The 21,956-nt window shown below is 37.2% G+C and overlaps 1 protein-coding gene across 1 annotated transcript in view; it reads left to right on the plus strand.

The window, feature by feature from the left end:
• Positions 1-21,956, plus strand: part of PEX7 (peroxisomal biogenesis factor 7) — a 41,236-nt gene that overhangs the window by 4,586 nt on the left and 14,694 nt on the right. The window contains exons 4-8 of the mRNA XM_030235745.2: positions 1,708-1,785; positions 2,086-2,194; positions 12,642-12,748; positions 13,149-13,262; positions 16,295-16,350. Coding sequence (XP_030091605.2) covers positions 1,708-1,785; positions 2,086-2,194; positions 12,642-12,748; positions 13,149-13,262; positions 16,295-16,350 — 464 coding nt within the window. The remainder of the gene's footprint in view (positions 1-1,707; positions 1,786-2,085; positions 2,195-12,641; positions 12,749-13,148; positions 13,263-16,294; positions 16,351-21,956) is intronic.

A 21,956-nucleotide genomic window follows, 5' to 3' on the forward strand; every position in this document is an offset into this window, starting at 1 on the left:
AAATCTCGCTGGATTGTAAGATAATAGAATGCCTGAATCAAATTTGTCTTGTAAAGTGAACCTGAACATTTATTTTAAGCTATCTTTTATGTTTTTACATCTTTTATTCCTTCTTTTTTTTTTTTTTCATCTTGCCTGAGGCATTTCTTGCTGCAGTTTAGGAATAAGCTAGGGTTCATTTATTTTATGATTGAAGATAAAACACTAAAAGACTAACAGCTAAGGTTTATGCTGTGTTATTAGTCTTTCCCAGTTGCTCAACACAGCTTCCATTGAAGTGTCTATAAGTTTATGTTGGAGGATGACATGAGAAAGAAAGAAAGAAGAATAATAAGTGAACCATATTGGGTTATTCATACTATCTTCTCTTCATCCTCTCCCTATTACCTAGACCTGTCACATGCCAAATGGACAGGATCTCTTGTTTTTCCTGAGCCTGTTGTCTGTTCTGTTGGTAATTCTTGCCCGAAGCAGAGTTTGCCCAGGTCCTGCTGCCTCTGCTGCAGCTGCAGAGCGCTGAGCAGTGCCAGCCCTGTGTGCCATATGTGCCCAGGCCTGTGTCACAGCACGTGCTCTGCAGATCTACGTGCTGATAGCATGGCAGTGAGCTGGGAGCCCCGTGTGTGCTTTGCCTTATCTGTGGAGTAGATCTGATACATCCCACGTACGATGTATTGAATGCCAGCTATGTGGATTGTGTGACACAGGTGCATGTTTCCCAAAGATCTGTTTCTCTCTGGAAAATCTTAAATATGAATATGAGAACCAAATATTGAGCTGCTGTATGAAAGAGCATACTGTGTAGTGATACAAGTAGGGGCATTTCCAAACAGCAGCAGCTTAGGAGTTGAGCTCAGTCCATCACACAGATTCAAAGGTAAAGAGAGAAATATTTGTGAGGAGCTTGGGAGCCACTTTGGAGACGTGTCATGTCTTCCGTTCTTAGACTCTATGGAGAGGTACTGGTGTGTTTCCTTTGTTGCTATTTTAGTGGAAGAGTTAGAGTAGAAAGGAGCATATTTTAATGAAGTGTATCATAACTAGTTATCTAACAAAAGTAAAAAAGTCAAGAGTATGGTTTGGTAAAAAAACCCGAAATAATTACCTCTCAGTTGGTTATATAGCTTTTGTTAAGTACTGTCCCTGTGTCTTGTACATTTGGGCTGTAAGCTCGTCAGGGAAGTGAGTTAGTACAAAATGTTTCTAGAGCAGTATGGCTTTCACTATATGGGAAGTAGGACTTTGTCAAATAAAAAAGGAGAGTTGCAGATAAAGCAGCTTGTTTTTCTCTAGGCAATGGTTGTATTTGACTTCTGTAACATAAGCAAATAGATGAAAACTAGTTCATCTAAGCTGGATTTAGCATAGACTGAAATATTTCTTAGAAAGGAAAATGCTCAGAAATTGCTAGATATTACCTCAATTTCCATTCTCACACTTTTCTTTTTTCTCCATTTTGGCCCATCTTTGCTTTTTCAGATACTTTTCTTAGCATGTATGTACCTTTAATGTCTGACTGAGAGGCTACATTTAATTTTTGTTCACGTAAATGGTATTGTTGGCAAGTTCTGCTGTGCTTCAGTGGTATGGTTTTTCAGCTGACTAGGATGCAATCTGCAAATCCAAGTCTATTTTGTGAAATTCTGGCTAACTACAGCCTGAAACTTGTATTCTAATGCTCCTTCTATGCTCTTGTGTCATTTACAGGCATATAGTGTTGACTGGAGCCAAACTAGAGGAGAGCGGCTAGTGGTGTCTGGTTCATGGGATCAAACAGCCAAGCTGGTATGTCGGTTTTCTGTTGAAGGTGAAAAGTGTGATTTCTTTTGGATCTCATAGTCCTTTGTGTTAAGAAACAACATGGATTCTCTTTTCTTATTTATTTTTATCCTGTGGCTGAAATTGTGCTTTAATTGAGAGGTTGCTTAAACTCTCAGATGATACTAGTTTAAGCGTATAAATGCCTTTTTTTAAAAAACATTCATCTAATCCTTTCTGTATAAAGTTGGGTTTTTTTCAATGTATGAAGCCTTTCATTTTTTATTGAATTTGTATCTCAACAGTCTTCTTTTTTCCTTTATTCAGTGGGATCCAGCTGTGGGGAAGTCATTATGCACTTTTAAGGGCCATGAAGCAGTCATTTACAGCACTATATGGTCTCCACACATCCCAGGTTGTTTTGCATCTGCCTCAGGTAAGCCTGATGGTAAAGAGGTTCTTCCAGCAAAAGCCCTGAAGCTGCCTTCTGTGTTAGTAGATCAGTTCAGCACTTTTTCCAGCAGATGGTAGTGTGTGTCATATACACTTGTTCTGTAAAGATGGAAAAAGGAAAGGTAAATGTATTGCTGCAGCTGGATTTGTAGGGTCTGTTACAGTCAGTAGATCATCCTCTTGGCCATTTAAATGAGAATCAGCAGTTTTCTAGCAGTGACCTTGTGGCAGTTTTTTCTGTTATTTTATGTATCTCTCTTCCATTCATCTCACTCTTGTTATTGACCACTAAATCATGTTATATACTTTATTTTGTGTTTTGGCCTATATGTTTGTTCAAATTATCTCAAGTGTTGGTAGACTATTAACTCTGTGAGAAATGTAGTCAGTTCTCACTGAGCTTTTTTTAAGCAATTCTGTAGATCTCTGTGCCTTGTTCAATCAATTTTTGTTCTCTGCTTTGACAAGGGCTACAGGTCTTGCTGGTAAATACAATCACAGTTGAGTTAGGTGTACACAGAGGCAAAGAGAGGTGAGGTGGTAGTGTTTTCCAAACACTGCTCCTGCTTCAGAGGCACAAGGAGAGCTCTGCAGTGATACCTGGGGCCCAGCTGATGATTTACTGGGAGAGAGGTGCTGTGAGCCACAGAGTTTGCCTGGGAATTAAAAGGACTATAAGGAACTGTCTTAATACAAATATTGATAGATTAACTCTGGTGACCTGAATTTCTCAGATTTCATATCTGTTGTACTTCTGTACTGATTTTAATAGAAATTGTTTGTCTCTAATATCAAGAGGGTAAACATAACTATGTTTTCCTGTTATTGAAGTTGGAGAGACAGTGTGTACTCACAGATACTAGTCTTCCCTCCTCTGTGGGAAGTCAGATGAAAAAGTACATGTGGCTTTCATAAAATTTCAGTCTGGCTGTCTCCAACTGATTCTGCCTGCAGAGTTTAGCTAGAATGATGAATGAGTAACATTTATTTGTTCTATGTAGTACTGCTTGAAAGCCAAATGTTGGAGCAGAGGTTTTTCCACGTTATGTGCTGGATACCTGTCTAGCACGATGTGCAGAAACTTACGGGATTGAGCTCTGTACACTGTATGAACAATTCTACTGAAATGCACCTAGCTATATACTACAAACAAAATAAGTACCTAAGTACCATTTGGTCAAGTTTAAGTGCTTAAGTGTTTTTTGCAAGTTCTAAGGAATGTTTTCTTTAAAGTTCTGCTTAGAACCCTCCTGTCCATGGTAGTCTTAGCCATACAAAATTTCTGGCATTCTAGATGAACAAAAGGGCTTTGCTGATGCAACTAATTATTTAATATTTGAACCTCTAGGAAATGTAGCCAAACTTTGTTCTAATACATTGCTTGAACAATTTTGGGAATCATTGATTGTTAGATGCTGTATACTGTGGTACCTAAATTTGGTAAAACAATTGATCTGATCTTTGAGTGACTCAGTGGGTGCAGCTGTTGGAAGTTTTGACTAGAACACTACAGAGTTCCTACTCTTTTGTGAATTTTTACTTTGATGCTTGAAAGGGACTAATGTGCTGCTGGAGCCTAAAGCTAATTGCAGTCAGTTTTCACTCATTGATGGAAAAACAACATGCACAAAAGACAGATAATAATGAGTCTTTTTCTTCTCTAAGTGTGACGTTCTCACTTGGGTGTGAAATAAAAATCTGCTATTGGTATGCTGATAGTGTAATTCTGGGTATAAAATCATTAGATTTTGGAAGAAGAAGTCTTCAAAATGATGGTGAACTTGCTTACAGTTTCCAAAATAAAATGTCTGGTGTACTTCTAGATGAAATAACATAGAAATCATGACATGCTGATGTGGAAAAGGTTTTGTGTTTGTATTGTTTGCATTGAAATTTCCCTGTGGTTTGATTGGATTGTTTCACTACAGAAAATACATATTGGCAGTAATTTGTTTGGTCAGAAGGATTATGGATAGTAGAAGGATTCATGACCCTCTAGCTCTGTGTGTAAAGGCCATTTCCTTGTAAAAAAGGTAGATCACACAGTTGGTGTTCAGTGCTTAGTGACATTCTACTCTGTCAGTCAAGGTATCTGATGAAAGTAATGTGGAACTGTTCAAGGAGGCTGGTTGTACTCATTTAGAACTTGCTATGATCTGCATACTCTATGAGGATGACATAAAATCATGGGACAGAAAGCTAAATTTCACTGATGATTCATCTTCTATTGAGCTAAAGTTGGAGCTGGAGAGAAACTCGAATCTCAATGTGATAGTACTGTGTCAAATTTAGAGCTGTTCCCTTCTTTGGGATGTGCTTGCTGGAAAGGTTGACCTGCAGTTTTGTGGTTTCTTATTTTGCAACTTTTTGTTGTCTTGAAAATTAGTAACTGAAATGCATCTGGAGGGAAACTTTATGTACTTCTTTTCATCTCACTTGGGTTTCTCCACTTTTAAAAACAATAGCTTTTTTTGGATGTTGGTAGAGATTATTGAACCATTCCCTTATTGAAGGAGTCTGTACTGCTATGGGATTGTAGGGTGTCTGTGTCTTTTTTTTCCCTGTCTTCTGCCCCACCTGTCTCCTTTCTCATCCCACCTCACACATACCAGCTCACAACCATGTACTTACTGCTATCTTAATAGTGTAGTTCTAATGCTTGAGGAATGAACTGTTTCATGTGGCAGCATCTTCAATTCTGCATGTGTGAGGAAGATAACTTAAGTATGTTATAAACCACAGATTGGAAAAAATGTTGCTCTTTAAATTCTTCAGATTAAACTAAATGTAAGTAAAACAGTGCCCTCTCTTTTTTCTTTTAAAGGAAGTAAGAAAGGGGAAAGAAGGTCTGAAAACATATTGCATGCCACACCCCTGCCATTTTTTTTTCTTTATTTGAATCCCCATAGAATCCTGCAGAAGTTTAATTTCCATGTAACTAATTAGTTTGTGAATATTGAAAACAGAAAACCATACAGAATTGCAAACCACAGTAAAATAGCTGTTCCAAAGGATTAACCTATGCCTGAAGCTAATATTTGATTTTGAAATATGGCTTTTTTTCAAACTATTATGAGACTAGAAAAGGAATACAAGTGAAGAAAATGAGAAATCCAAGATGGAAATAAAAAACAATTGAGAAAGAATTTGGTACTGGGTATAACTTTTTTTGCATCATTAAGTCTCCATTCTGAATACATACAAAAAACTGAGCTTGTCTGCAGTGGACAATAAAATGCAATTGAATTGCAGAAGATATATATGTCTCAAGCTTCAGTCAAATTAGGTTTTATTCAGCACCTAATAAACTTCCATTTAACATTTATAGGGATGTGTGAGGTACTTTACATGCTGTTGTCTTCATGCACAATTATTTGCACTCCAAAATCTGGAAGTAAATGGCTTTTTTTTTTTTTTTTTTTTTTTTTAATTAAATTAGGAGTTAATAGTAACAGAGCAAGCTGTTAATTCTGGATATGTAAATAGGTGCTGTTGTGATGTCAGTAACAATTTCTGAGCAGATAAGCAGGATGTTCAGGTGTACATGTGGCACAAAACCAGAGCCCTGGTCAATGTCTGCCTTACGCTGGAAACACACTGATGTGGAAAATGTCATTAAAGAAGTGACATGAAGCCACTAACAGCATTAACAGCAGCCTCATGGCTAAAGGGGTTTAATGAGTCATTATGTCATTTGCCTAGATTTGTTTTTTTTTAACTCAGAGGGCAAATTGGTGAGAAGCTCATAAAGAACGTTAGAAATGCACACAACAATAGTATTTAGTCAAATATTAATCAGTTCTACTAAATGATTCTCCACAACTGCAGAGCAATAGGCCTTGCTTAGTCCTGTGGTTTATAAAGAAAGCATCCTTTTTAGTATCAATTTGGTTTATTTTCCTTTAACAGTATAAAGTTAATAAATACCATTTTAACTTTATCTGCAAGTATTCTTCAGTACAGATACAACACTGACAAATGAAAATGTGGATGTTTTGGATTTAACAAAGCCCAGATTTAGAATGACTGATAGCTATTTTATTAAGTACTGGGGCCTTAGTTTTAATGCCACTTTCCTTTTTAAATCAGTCTTTAAATTTACTGATCAGGGCAGGTACATAATTTTAATAACACCTTAATTCATGAATACGGAAAAGATTTTTTTTGAAATCTATCTGACAATGTCTGTATTCATCAGAATAGATCAATTAATTATATTCTTTGCTCAAAGACTTGTTTTTCAGACTGAAACCCCAGGGCAAAAATTTTTCTTGTATCACAATAAGGTGTGACAATTTCTGATTGTTTTATTATGTTGACAAAAGTTTTGGATGACTGTAGCTTTGCTGCTTTACAAATGAATCTGTAAATCCAGGTCCCACCCTTGTAAGCCCTCACTGAGTGCTAGACTTTACTGTTGAAAGTAAAAACCATTGTTTATCTCATATTTTGTTTTACTGCCAGCCCTGAGTTAGTGAGTTGCCTTTTAAAAAGTCTCTTCTTGCTTACTGGTATCTTGGTGATAAATGTGTGTAGTAAAGGGATTGTCAAGCTGTAGTTTCATAGATCAGGCTGGCATGTAGTCTTGGTGCACCTTTCTGTGTTTGGTATGCAAATTGTAAAAAACAAATTGATTAAACAAATAATTTTGCATGAAGTAATGAGCTGGGGAAGGTGTACATCTAGTGACATGTACTACTGAATTAGTGCAGCTTCTCAGTAGAGGTGTTTTTTGTGTTTCTGGATCAAAACGTGGGGTTGTCAGGTTTTGACATCAGTTTTCTAAAGTTTCAGCTCACGTTCCTGCCTCAGAAGTAGCACTGAACAAAAGAAAGAGCCATTGCAGAGTAGGACTTGCAGACAAGTAATTCCAAAGATGCTTATATTTGTTGAGGTTCCATAAAAATGGAAGAAATAATCTGCTGTTTGGCTATGACATTGCTTTCTCATGAGTTCCTAAGCACTTTTTTCTAGAGGCTTATATTCAATCCATGTGTATGCAGTGTGGGTCCACTTTTTGCTTCTTGTGACTCCTGGTTATTTTCCTGTTCAATGTATTAGGAAGAATGCCATAGTGAAAAGGGGTCAAGGGTTTGCAAAAAAATGGTTATTTTTGAAATCCAGACCCTAAAGGGATAAAAGAATAAGATGCTTCAATTTGTACAAATGCTTGTACAAACCAAGCATCTAGAGAGCAAGCTGACTGTGGAGTTACTGTGGCTTGGTGCAGTTCAGCCAAACTGCTGTTTATGCTAGAAGCTTTTGAAATACAATTTACTTGCTTTTAGTTTGTTATGTCAAATCTATGTAGTGATGTGAGGGGAGTGTTTTCATTTGCAATCTCTTACTTCATGACTTACCCAGTACATTATTGAATTCCTCCGAGTCTTGTGCTCCGGTGTTGTGTTTTAACCCCAGCCAGCCACCAAGCCCCACCAGTAGGACCAGGGAGAGAACAGGTAGGGTAAAAGTGAGAAAACTCATAGATTGAGATAAAGACAGTTTAATAGGAAAAGCAAAAGCTGTGCATACAAGCAAAGAAAAACAAGGAACTAATTCATTGATTCCCATGGGCAGACAGGTTTTCAGCCATCTCCAGGAGAGCAGGGCCCCATCACGTGTGACGATGACTTGTGAAGACAAACACTATCTCTCCAAATGTCCTCCCACTTCCTCCTTCTTTGCCCTACTTTATATACTGAGAATGATGTCACAGGTCTGGAATATGCCTTTGGTCAGTTGGGGTCACCTGTTCCAGCTGTGTCTCCTCCCAATCTCCTGTGCATCCCCACCCCCCTCATCAGCAGGGCGGTATGAAAAGCAGGAGAGGCCTTGGCTCTGTGTAAGCCCTGCCCAGCAATAACAAAAACTTCTCGATGTTAACCCTGTGCTCAGCACAAATCCAAAACACAGCCCCACACCAGCCACCGTGAAGAAAATTAAACCTACTCAAGCCAAAAGCAGCACATCAAATAAGCTTTACTAAATCGTTCTCTAATGTACAAGCTGAAGTGTTTCTCAGGAAATGAGTTCATCCCTCAGTTCATCCCTATGTGCTAATTATGGTAAAGTACTGTATGTAGCACAAGCTATAATAAAACGTACTTTCAGGTTATAGTATTTTGTATTAAAGTCTCATGTTATAAAATGGTTTAGAGTCCAGAAGAAATAATCAGTCAGTTTTTTACAGTAAATTAATCTGGGTTGTGTCATTTGGGTTACAGGTAGGTATCTAACCAATATTGCCATTTGATGAAAAATGGCTTAATCATATGTCATAACTCTGGTCAATTTTGAAAAAAAAAATTATCCCAACATTTTTGTATAAACCTCATGGGAAACACTGAATAAAGATTTCACTAACTTAAAAATTTTTTTTTTAAATTTTATTTTATTTTATTTTATTTTATTTTATTTTATTTTATTTTATTTTATTTTATTTTATTTTATTTTATTTTATTTTATTTTATTTTATTTTTATTTTATTTTATTTTATTTTATTTTATTTTATTTTATTTTGTTTTATTTTGTTTTACTTTTTTTTCCTTTTTAGAAAAATTTAGTTGGGCTCTTCCCTAAAATAACTTAAAACTCTTGTAATTTTTAGCTTGACAGCATTTTGTATCAGACTAAAATTGACCAGTTGGAAAGTATGTTTCCAGTGGTAATTATGTGTGCTTGCTAGGTTAAGTTGTACTACATGGAGTAGATTTTGTGTATTCAGTAGTACTCTTGGATAATTTAACTGAAGCTGTTATTTGTGTCACTGTTATTTCTGTCTCTGTGTGGAATTCCATGAGCTTTATTGTTCCTTTTCTAAGTTTTCTTGTACTATTGTATTGGTTTATCCCCCATTGACAGCTCAGCCTCACACAGCCACTCAGTCACTCCCCCACGGTGGGATGAAGGGAGAATCAGAAGGGTCAAAGCTGGAAAACTCATGGGTTATGGTAAAGACAGTTTAATAGGTGAAGCAAAAGCTGTGAATGCCAGAGCAAAATAGGGAATTCATTCACCACTTTCCATGGGCAGGCATGTGTTCTGGTGTGTCTTGAAAAGCACGGTTCCATCCATCAAGCATAATGGCTACTTGGGAAGACAGGTGCTATCATTCCAAACATCTCTTTCTTCCTTTTACTTCTCCCAGCTTTGTAGGTTAAGCATGATGCCATGTGCTATGGGGTATCCCTTTGGTCAGCTCTTCTGGCTGTGTGCCCTTCCAACTTCTTGTGCAGTGCCAGCACCGCCACTGGCAGGGCACCATGAGGAGCTGACGAGTCCTTGACTTAATGTAAGCACTCCTCTGTGACAACCAAAACATCAGTGTGGCATCAACATTATTCTCATCTTAAATCCAAATCACAGCATTGTACCAGCTACTTGGAAGAAAAATAGCTCTATTTCAGCCAAAATCAGAACAATTATCTGTGATAGAAACAATCAGCACAATCATTTTTATACACATAAAAAGGTTGGTTTTTAGAGTCATGAGATTTGGGTTCTGCTTTTAATTTTTCCACAGATTTTCTGTTTAATTCGGGCTAAATAATTTAATCTGGTTCAGTATTTAAAAATACATATAAGTCAGCAAGTAATGTAAACTTGTAGTCATTCAGTGTCACTGATTTAATTGTGGTGGTTTTGTCTTTTAACAAATGAATGTAGTGAGGCAGGGGTAATGCTTTAAACTGAAACAGGGTAGGTTTAGATTAGGTATTAGGAAGAAATTCTGTACTTTGAGGGTGGTGAGGCAGCAGAACAGTTTGCCCAGAGAAGCTGTGGATGCCTCATCTGTGGAAATGTTCAGCACCAGGTTGGATGGGGCTTTGAGCAACCTGGTCTAGTGGAAGCTGGTTCCTGAAAAACATTGTACCTGTTCTAGTTAGAATTTTTTTCCCCTTCAGATAGTGTTTCAGGTTTTCATGGGGTTTTATTAACCTCCCAAATACCTAGCTATTTTTTTTAGTTACTGTTCTACCTCTGCACTGTTTAGAAATGATTGCTTTGCTGGTTGTTCTCCCAGGACTTTGGAGATGATGATTTGTGAATTTGGGTAAAATATATCCGTGAATAAAAAAGATAGGATAAAACCTACGTGAAACTTAAATCTTGGATAAACTTTATCTTTTCACTGTTAGACATTGTCATTCACATTAGCAATCTTTATCTTGTGTATAAGAATGATGTACTTGTAGATTAGCATCAATTGAAAAGTTTTGAATAGATGAGTGTATATTGTGTAGTTTTATTGATTCGTCCAAGATTTCACAAATATTCATTAGAAAGAAAGAAAGCAAGTACAATGTATAAACAATTCTGAAATCATAATAAATTATCTAATGGACCAGTAAAAATCTGTTGCCATAGAGAAACTGCTTCTTACAAAAATAGAAATATTTTAGGGGGGAAATGTTGGGTACTTTTCTGGTTGCTTACTTTGGTATGTCAGCTGGAAGTGTCTGTTAATAAATATGATTGCACTAGGTGTGCTTTCCTTGTGCTTTCTATTATTATTATCCTACTTTTGCTTTATTTTGTAGAAGAAGTGCATCCTCAGTATTTGTAGTACTCATGGAAATGTGGAAATGGCAAAATTTTTAACTGCAGCTTTTGTTGAAATGAAATGTAAATATATATGTATGGATGGAAATAAGTTTGAGGTTTAAAAAGTTTGTTAAAATGTTCACTGTGTCAGGATTGCACATGTTTTTTATAATTTTTTTTAAATAATCTGATTTTTCCACTTAAATGGAAAAATTGAATTTTTGTTTGGCTTTAAATCAGTTTTTTCTATTCACAGAAAGGTTCGCTTGCATGTTGTGTTACTCTGTTAAAAACATTTCACAGATAGTGCCAGCTAGAATTAATAACTGCTAAGTCTAGCATTTTCAAGTAAAAAAAAACCAAACCAAAACCAACAACAACAAAAAAACCACCCCCAGAAAATAACATTTTTTTTTTCCTTTTCTCATGCATCAGCGTTTTCTATTAAAAAAGAAGTAATTGGGGCAATTTTACATTTAGTGTCAAAATTGATATTGGCTGAATAACTTTTCCAAATGCATTTGGCCCTCATAATGCTACTGTAGCATCTCTGTAGCAGTTCATTCTAGTTCACCTGGATTTATATATTTATTTGCTTGGGGAAAATGATCCTGTCTGTAGTGAAATATGTGTTTCCCCTTCAAATCTACATTATCTGATGAAATTAAAATAAAAGCTTTTAAAGAAGTCCATTATAATAGCTCAGAAAGACTTAAAACTCAAACTGAACTGTCCTCTGCAGGCAAGCAGATTAGCAAGACTAATGGAGAGTGGATCCAGGGCGTGCTACCTGTTTTTTTGCCAAAACCCTGCTGCTCGTGTTTCTTCCTCTCCATATGTTGCCCTGTTTTTATAAACTCTGTAGTGATGTTTGAGGCTTCAGCTGGCTGCAGGGTGCCATTGTCAGGAGTGCTATCCCTGTACTGAGCAGCAGTCTTCCTCCTGACAGTAGGGGAGGAGAGTGAAAACAGGGAGAAATTGGGTGTTGTTCCCACCTTATAGATGTGGAATTTATCCACCAAGAGTGCAGCATCTCTCCCAGTCCTGAGGGCTGAGGATGAACCAGCCAGCACCAGAGCAAGCTCCCCATGGTCTCTGTGGTCAGAAGGCTGGACTTGTCATATTTAGTGAACCAAGCTCTCTCTGCCTTATTTATTTAAACTTTCCAAATGTTTCATGGGATTTTCTTTTTGGGAAGTCTTCAGGGTCTGGTGGTTCGTGAAATTTGGAATATTGCTGTGGCTCTAGTGATGGTTTTATTTGATCTCTAGCCAGTTTCTTGAAAAGAGCTATGATTTTTCTCTTGTGCCCAGCTGTATACTTTACTGCCAGTGACCAACAGGGCATTAAAACCATCAAAGTGCTTGTATATAAAGGTCATGAAAACAATAATTATAAGGAATTATCAATAATTTCCTCAGTAGCAGTGTAAACTGGTGTTTTTTTAAATTTAGGTAGTATTGATACATGCTTCCCATGAAAATAGGACGCTTCCTAGAAATCCTGAGTGTTTTAATCACCTTTTAGTGATGAAATTTGTCTCTTGAATAAACATAAGCATAATAATAAATTCTAATTAATTTTCTCTCTCTGAAAGCTAGAGAGCTAGAGAATCCATTTTTGCTGACACAAAGCTAAATATTCAGGGCTTATGGGAAGATCCCAGTTTTAAAAATTGAAAAGCTTAGTTGTCCCATCAGTTGATGCAGCTTTCAATATCTTTACAAACTGTTAGGAACTGAATTTGTAAGAAAGGTATATACAAATGCTACAGGTCTTTAGGGGTAGATGAGAAAGCTAAGAAACACTTGTCTGCTAAGCTCTAATGGATTAACTGAAACTTGTAACTGATGTAACAACACTGGATCAATTTCTCTTTGTTTCAGGTGATCAGACTTTAAGAATTTGGGATGTGAAAACCCCAGGAGTCAAACTTGTGATACCAGCCCACCAGGCTGAGGTCTTGAGCTGTGACTGGTGCAAATATGATGAGGTATAAAACTGTTCATCCTACTGTTTTGTTAATTGAACCACTCTAATTAAATAGCAGGGGGTTTTACTGCAACATTATTGCATCTTCTCTTTATGAAAACACGCCTAGTTGCTTTGCTGCTCTTATTCACTATTACGTCTCCAGAAGAGCTTTTGTCTAGGAGATGGTCAGCCCAAGCAGATCAGAGATTTTGCTTAACTCTAGTGGGCAGAGTAGTCAAAAGTGGAAGACCAGTTTGTGTTTCTCTGTGCTCTTTAATTTGCTTACTGGGGATGTCACTTCATTTATGATTTATGAATCTGTATTTTTTGATTTATCTAACTTTTTTATCCAGCATATACATTGCTAGAATTTAGTAACTAAATTGTCATGATATATCTGTGTTTTATGAAATCACCAGAATTTGCTGGTAACCGGTGCAGTTGACTGTAGCTTGAAAGGCTGGGATTTGAGGAACGTCCGGCAACCAGTGTTCGTCTTGCTTGGCCATACCTATGCTATCAGAAGAGTAAAAGTAAGTTGTGTTTTATTTCCCAGTGACCATCACTGAATTATTACACGAATTTTTCTGGAAGCCAGTAATATTTTATGCTATCTAATAACTAAGGAAAAACCAAGGATGTTTGGTTTTTCCAAAACATCTAAGGATGTTTTCTAACATCTAAGGATTTTAGAGAGCTTGGGAGGTGGTTTGAAGGTTACTTCAGCTAAATTATAAGGCAAGTTGGGGTGGGGAAAACACTTGCCCTTACTCATTTTTAAATGATGCTTTTCCTTTGTCTTTCCACACAAAGGGCCAATATTGACAGAAGACAAGATAAAAAACACATTGTGAATATATACTTTTGTGTATACAAGAAAATATTAATGGATTCAAAGGGATTTTGAAACTTTATGCATGAAAGGCTACAGATGACTTTACTGAATCTGTGTACAGCTAGAACACCCACCAATAAGAATTTGCTCCCAATGCACAATGACATTTTTATCATGTTGTATGAAAATATGTATACAAATATCTTTCTGGGTAAGATCAAAAACTAAAACTGTGTTTCAGTGTGAAATATTGAAACTAGCAAAGAGTGTGAGAGTCAAATACATCAATATCAAAGGCTCCTGGAAAAGGAGATAGTACCTAATTCTTTTAAAGCCTTTCTAGAACAGGTGTGTTTATTAATATTTTCTAGGAAAGAAACTTTTTCTGGCAGAAGAAGTTATCCTGGGCTGCTGTTTTGCTTCACATGGCCTTGATTTGTTTCTAACATATTTAGAAGTTACTGTGCTTAGTTTGTAATTTGCCAGAGAAGGGTGTGACTCAGGTAGTCATTCTGTATCACAAATCCTTTTCCTGGTCAGACAACATGAGAAGCACCTGCTCTCTTTATCCCAGCTACCCCTGTCTGCTCTCTCCACTGGTGATTGATGCTGAATTTTTTTTCTAATTTAATGTCTGTATGACTATTCTCTAATCTAGCTCTGTGAAATATTTTTCATAGGAAAAGATGCATCCATGTGCAAAGGAGGCGTACTGAGAGTACATGACTTCTATTCCATCTTACCAGGCTTTCATTGCTTCCATTTCAAGACAGACAGGGTCCCTGAGCACATAAGATACGACAGTGTGGGCCAGCACTTTGAGGTGGTACAATAACTCCACTTGTGTGGTGTAACTCACCAGTCACACTGAATTGAGAGAGAGACCTGGATGCTGCCTCTATAGAGGCAGCTGCCCCTACTGATATCCCTTCCCCTGTGTTGTGCTGACACAAGCGACTGTAAAGCTGCAGCTGATGGCTCTGACTGAAAACGCTATCCCTGAAAGTGACTAGTTTCTGTCTGGATCATTAAGCTGTTTCAATTTGTTGCTCAAACACATTTGCAAGCCTTGACATAAAGGAGGGGGTCAGGAGGACGCAGTTTGAAGTGGAAAAGAAAGTGGAAACCACAAGTCTGGGCAGCAGATCTGAGGCTGGCAAGGAATTCTACCCAGCACAATACTGTCAGGATTCCTGCAGATTTCTTATGGTCTTTCACTGCAGTACAGGGCATTATCAGTGCCCTGAGGTCATCTGGGGTCCTTTTTGGGTGATTTTGATGTTGGTGCATTTGATCCTCATGTTCTTAGCTGGCTTCAATATCTTACACTGAAACACAGTTGTAGTTCTCAAATTTACCTAAAAAGATATTTGGATATGTTGGAGTCAGGATGGATGATGTGGTGGTATCTCCTGCCTGCACAGCAGGCAGATGATAAAATTGTAGTATTTTACAGTTAAATTGAACAGAATAATCTCTTGTAGTAGAAAGACATTATGCAATTTTTTTCAATTTACGTGTGTAGCACTCTGCTGAGTATAGAATTTGTTTAGGTAAGTTTCTAGGATACTTCAGGTTAATGACAAAACTTTGACAGGATGGTTTTGCTTTATCTTAAACTATGAGGACATGCAAAGGGGGCTTATGGAAGGTGTACCATTGTTATTTGTTGCCCGTCAGACTTCTTCCCCTCTAGTATCCATTTTCCTGAGAAAACCCATTTTGTTTTGGTGGTTTTTTTCCCCTCAAAAAAATTTGCAGGAAGTCTGCAGAGGTTCAAGTTCCAGCCTGCACATTCCTCAATTCTGCTATAATAAAGAGAGGTCTGTCAGCAGACTTCAGCAGCCATCAACATACACTGCTCTCTTGACAACCTGGGCAGTTGTGGCAATAGCCTAGACTTAACTTTTGACTTTGTATTTGCTGTGAATAATATTAGAAGTCTTGCAGGAAGACTTAACTGTGAACCACAGTGGGGGCGACCTGCATTTCAAACTCAAGTTGTGTCAGTGGCTTGTTGTATTTCCTGCTGAGAAGTACAGATTTTAAAATAGTTGGAAACTGAAGGTTGCAAAAAAACTAGAGCTGAGATTAATAATTTTTGCATAACTGCATCCTTCTTTTGCTGCAGTTGTTAGACCAGTCTGCAAGAGTCCATGGAAGTGTCCTGTAAAATGCCCTGTAGGAGAGGGGGAAATCATGAAGTGATGTTATATTGCCTTCAGTTTTTCCACTTATCTCCAATTTTCCCATTTGTATAAATAATTTCAAAATTGTGGGATATAGAATTGATAACAGTAATATATATTCTCTGCAGTACGGCATAGATTTTGTCTCTCTGAAAATAATTAACTGGTCACATAACTGGCTTGAAACTTGATTTGTATAACAAGATGAAGCTTAGCCTATTAGCCAAAAGCAAAACTTAATGACTGTTTGTATGACTGTTCCAGAACTTCTTAACTTTACAGCAGAGTTATTTGGTACTGCTGTAATGAAATCTAAGCAAAACAGGATCCCACACAGCATTCCTTGTGATTATTAATTCTATGATTCCTTTTAAGTGGAAGGATGGGGGAGAAATACATTGATGTAGTCTGTTTTGTTGCAGCATGATGTGGTATGAACCAAAACCATTTAAGTAGTTAAACTTTGATAATTCGCTGCTTACAGTAAGCCTGTATATGTTCACAGTGTTTTAACTTTAAAAGTTGTTTTGTTTTCTTGCAGTTTTCACCATTCCATGCAACTATATTGGCCTCTTGCTCCTATGATTTTACTGTAAGGTACAGTATTTTCTCTAACTGGATAAAAATAGAAAGGTGATCTGTTTCAATATGGCTTGCAATAGAAAACAGTTCCGGAGTGGATAGATTGGAGAGCAGTTAATGTTGCTCTCAGATGCTTCATAAGCTATGTTGAAAACACATGGGTTTGTCACTTAAAGGCCAGCTCAGTCACTCTGCTGAGCAATATCTGCTCTGTTGGATGCTTTCTGCAATCCTTTTCACATCACTCTGCTGAACATAGTAGCATCCAGCTGTGATAGTGTCTGATAAGAAAGGTAATAACCCTCATAAATTAATTTAGTTTGGTGAATTCATATGTTTCTGTGACACATTTTTATTTAGGCTTTTTATGAACAAAGTTTTTGTCCTATCAGTATCTGAGGAAGCTTTAGTAGTGTTTCATAGTGTATATGCTTGAGCTCTTTAGACAGTACTTCTGCAAGTTCCCCTGGCTGCTCTGTATATCTGATACTGCCAAGCATCTCAGCAGTACCATTGTTTTAAAGCTAATTTAAAGTCCTAAAGAAGTTTGATTTGATACTGGGATTTCTCTATGATACATGATATCACAAGTCAATACACTATGAAATATTCCTGAACACCTCAACCAAGTTCTTTGATCTACATTTTAATTTTCTAGCATGGACTGAGTGTAGTAGGCAGTACATTAGGAAATGAGAGAAGCCCTCTTGCCTCCATAAAGGACTGCAAAGTTATCCCACTCGTCCAATTATCTCAAGTAATGTTAATGTCACTTCTTGTTGTGTCCTAATTGGTCTGACACCAGACCTAGAGAGGTTCTTTTGCCAGAGGGTTCTGTTGCTAATTCTCAGTGCCTGCATGTGTTGCTAAGTCATAAATCTACCCAGTCTTCTGCCATAGCATCATATAAAGTTGCATCATGAAGTTAACCCATTAAGCATTGAAGTGTCTTGATTGTATCGTCATGCTCTTCCCCTTTTTGACAGCAACTATATATCCTTCAGGTTTGGTGCTAATGTGCTTCATGCAGTACTGAAATCTAGTGCATTTTCAGCTCTGACATTCAATTCCACATATGACATTCTCATATGTGGAAATTGCCAGAAAAGATGGAGAGAGCTTCTAGCTCACAAAACATCATGTCTATAAATGTAGAGCTTGGGGACCTCTTCACAAAATTCACTCTAGGCATTATTTTTCTGTTCAAAGGGGAGACAGCAGACTTGAAGTGATCAAATAAAGATTTTTAACAGTTTTCTAAAACTGTTGGATTTGGAACAAACGACTGAGAAGGCCGGGTGAAAGTCTTTGGAAAAAGTGTCAAAAGCAGAATATTCTTTATAATGGAGGAGAATTCTTGCCATAAGAATTTGTTAACATCTCTTTTAAAGGCTATGTTGTACCTCTACCACATAGTGTCGTTTTACTGGATGCACTGTACACTCCACATGTACATACATGCACACGTCCTGTCATATGTGCACATGCATGTACCCCACACATACAAGGATGCAAATATATGCACACATACATGTACTTTTCAATTTTAGAGTAAAAATCCCTGATCAATATATAAAAGGTGGAAGAGAAGTAGGGATTCTAGTGCATGGAATTAATTATGGGTCTTGTCGAATCTACTCAAGGCCTGTGACATTTTAGCCCCATTTGGTCGGGGGTTGCTGAATTTTGATTCCTAGAACAGCATGGTGGCAGCCCCTTAAAAAGAGATTCATTGCAGTGTTATTTTAATAGCAGTTTATGATTTTGTTCAGTTATATTCTTTGGTGTGTCTGTTTGAAGCTCAGAATTACCTGCAAGCATTAGTTTCTAGTCGATAACAGAATAGAGCATAGTGTTGGAGCAATCCTTTACTGTCAGAGTTCTGTAATCTTAAAAGTTACTGAAGCTTTAGAGTTTAACCAAACAGCTGCAAATATTAGTTCAGATTATCAAACTACCTTGTAAGAAGCAGAGATTTTGTTTAACTCAGGTCATACAGCTAGTTTGGCACATAATCACAACTGGATATCTAAAAGAAAAAATAGTAAGTTGAAAACAAAGTTAGCAATGCTTAGCTTACTCCTTTGCAAATATCATTGAATATGAGCACTGTAGTCAAGCTACTGAAAAGAAGCCTAGTTCACATACCTACTTGATACTGGGAGCTGAGAAAAAGAGGATGTTGATTTGAACTTGAGTTTTTACATACCTTGGTATAATGATTTATAATCCCTGTCCAATAAACGCTTCATTCAGACAAATGTTTTCTGTACCACTTCCTTACTCTTTGGAAGAGCTCAGAAAAAAATGTGGGCTAATTAAAGAGCAGATTGAACACAAATGAATCATTAAAATGCCAGGAAATACACAAAGTACTGTAATATTTCCAGAACTACTTTAGGTCTGCATGCATATTTTTAAATGCTATCTCTGTCAAAATTCAGTTTGGAAGAACACCAGTGTCATCTTTTACTGGAATCACCATTTTGTATTTTTGGACTCTTCAGTGTAAAAAAGAAATCTTGGTGCATTAGTCACAGACAGTGCTCACCAAAATCTAAACAGAAGAGCTGATAAATTATAGAGCTTCATTAAGCTGGTATCAGGCCAGATCTTGGATCATATTCACAGAAGCTTGTCCCTAAGGCAGAAAGTCAATTTTCGTTAAAAGTTGTGCTATACTGGACATACCTCTGCAACACACTGGTAGGTAAACCACTATCTCCAGCTCTCCATCACTATGTACCAGTTCAGTAACTTGGATCACAAAGAAATCTTCCAGAATAAGGCTGATCATAAAATAAACTGTGTTTCATTTCAGCTAGGTATCCTTACTATCCTTGTATTCTTTTTCTGGTATTTTCCTTCAAGGTGAAAAGGTGGGTGTTTGCTCATTTGCTATTTTTTTCTTATTTTCCTCAAATTCAAAGTGTCCTTCTATACCCAAAAACTTCATATTGCTGATACTTCACTGGAACTATAATGAAATAATCTCTTTATAATATTAGTGTGGAAATAGTTAGATGTTCCCAGTTAATGCCTGAAGTAACATCATTGCCCTGATTAGCCGGTATCCAAAAGTAGCTTGACTGTAAGCTCTCCTCTGACAGAAGTTTTTCTTGTTTGCAGGAAGAACTTTTACAAGTCAGCGCAGGAATTAGAGAATAGGAGCAGGGGAATGAATTGTGTCATACACTTGTAGTAAGCTGGCACTGAATTCTGTGCCAGTTCTTTGCCCTTGAAAGGTTCTTGGCTTTATACATCCACATGCTGCTGTGATTTGTGCCTGGTGTGGTTGTGTGTGATTGCTAGTATTAGTTGTTGAGCAGGCTTTTATGGAAAGCACCCTCCAAACATCTGCTTCACACCCACCTGAAAATATGATGTATGAAGACATTGCGTAGCCTAAGAGCATTAGTAAATCTTTCATGAATAAATATTTATCATAAATACTTTTTTCTTACCCAGAAGAATGTAGCCTTAATGAGTTGTTCTTTGTGCTTCCATCTGTGCATTTTCATAGAATCATTTCTTGGAATAACTTTTGAACCTGTTGAAAACTTAACTAGATTTAACAGGAAACTTGTAGTCTAAATTTTAGAAGCTTTAAGCTTTTACAAATTTAATGAAAACTCATGAGCCTGAGTTTCCATGAGTTTCCTCTCATGCCAAGAGAAGGAAACCCCAAGTACTGCCTTTAGGAAGGTAAGAGACGTAGCATGAATTCACCACCACAGGTAATATTACTGATCAGCTAGCTCCTCACCATGCAGCAGCAGGATGCTACAACACATTCATTGTACAGACACTGGAACCTGGAATGATACTTGCTACCTCTTTTTTCCCAGCCAGTAGTGAAGGTGCAGGGACACTTGGTAAGAGTAGAGTGGTGGTGAGGACAAGATAGAAGATATGCAGGTCAGACTATATTTGGTTGGTAAAAGTGAATGGGTCATGGAGCACAGGTCTTTGTGACACTGCTGTGGGTGGTACAAAGTAAAAAATCTGTAACTTAACAGGCTTTTTCTCTTCTCATAATGTCTTGTTCAGAATAAGCAGTCCGCTTATTCTGCACATGCAATATATGTGCAGCTGATGAATTGCATGCCAGGTACATATAAAACAAATAAGCTTTAGAGAAATGAGGGAGAAGTTATAATTTTAACAATTCCAGCGTTAAAAAGTTCAAGAAAATGCACTCATATAGGTTTTGTGATCGATGTAGATGTGACTGAAGTTGTGGCTTCATACAAAATATAGGTAAAAATAACAGTTTAAGTGACATACCTATGATTGTACAATCTGTACAAACCTGTAAGGGACCATAAAAACCTAGGTGGTTATCTGGCCCGTGTTTTAAGTTCATGCTCCTAACTCTGTAGATACACTTAGAACTGAAATAATGCAAGCCCACCTACTTGTGCTGTGAGTGTATCTTCAGTTTGCTGTACAGCCATCGTGCTGTGGTAAACAGTGTCTTAGAAAAATTGCATTGCACTCTCAGTCTGCAGAATGTGGTGGAAGTTGACTCTGAGGAAAGCATTGCTGTCACCATGGTGGTTTTGGAAGCTGTGCAATAGACATTTTTTCTCACTTTGGAGTGCAAAGTTGCTATGAGAACCATCATTAATTTGCCATCAATGGTTCTCAGTCCTGAGAATGAACATTTTTTTGAGCTTTCACTGATAATTATTTATATATTAAAAAAAGGTATCAAAGCTTCCAGTTAGTCTGTTGAATTTGAACTAAGTTGCAGTACTCTTAATCTCTAAACTGCTTCTTTACAACATGACTTCATATAGCAAACACTATTTTGTCCTGCTATTTTTTAAGTTGATCAAAAGGTCTTTCTAGGTTCTTTATTCGTGTAGATCTAAAGTTATCTCCTTTAATCGCAGTTTTCAGTTATGAGCATCTGTCTTTCAGGAAGTATTAGAGAGCTCATGTGGAGGCTAACACTATTACTAAAAACTAACACTTAGAAACAAAGATATTTGTTTCCTTACCTTCTTTTGAACAAATGTGGGAGGATGAAAATGCTGCTTTTGCTCCTCTCTCCCGCAAAATAAGTTGTTTATTTTAGATCTCAGGTACTAGGAAAAAATTAAGAGGGTTGTTGCTATGGCATAGCCATTGTGCTGATACCACTCTCCTTGTTTATGAAGGAGATAACATCTACATGTTAAACAAACTGACCCTGCTGGCTCCAGTGTTTGCTATTTTCCCTGAATTGGTTTGAACTTACAGTACTTCCACTGCAGTTGGTCTGATAATGAGCTGTTCTTGTTAAGTATTGTCACTTTTCCCAATGAAGGCAAGGCAAAGAGACCTCTTCGATTGTTACAGAAGTAGTAAAGCATGTAATTGACCCCTGTGTGAAAATGTGGGCTGTAGAGAGTTTGATTACAGCTGACAGCCCACAGAATGTGCTGTGCAGCCTGTGGACTTTTCTCAGTGGTATATGCAACACAAGAAAGAGAAATAACTCTTTGTTCTGTGCTGGCATATGGGGATTTGTCAGTGTGTTATTATCTGAAAGTTCTGTGTTTGAATCCTTTTTTTCATGGCTGAGGTGCCTTTTACCTCTATTTTAATCCCATCTACTCTTATATCTCTCATAC

Source organism: Serinus canaria, chromosome 3, assembly GCF_022539315.1.
Source record: "Serinus canaria isolate serCan28SL12 chromosome 3, serCan2020, whole genome shotgun sequence".
Lineage (NCBI taxonomy): Eukaryota > Metazoa > Chordata > Aves > Passeriformes > Fringillidae > Serinus > Serinus canaria.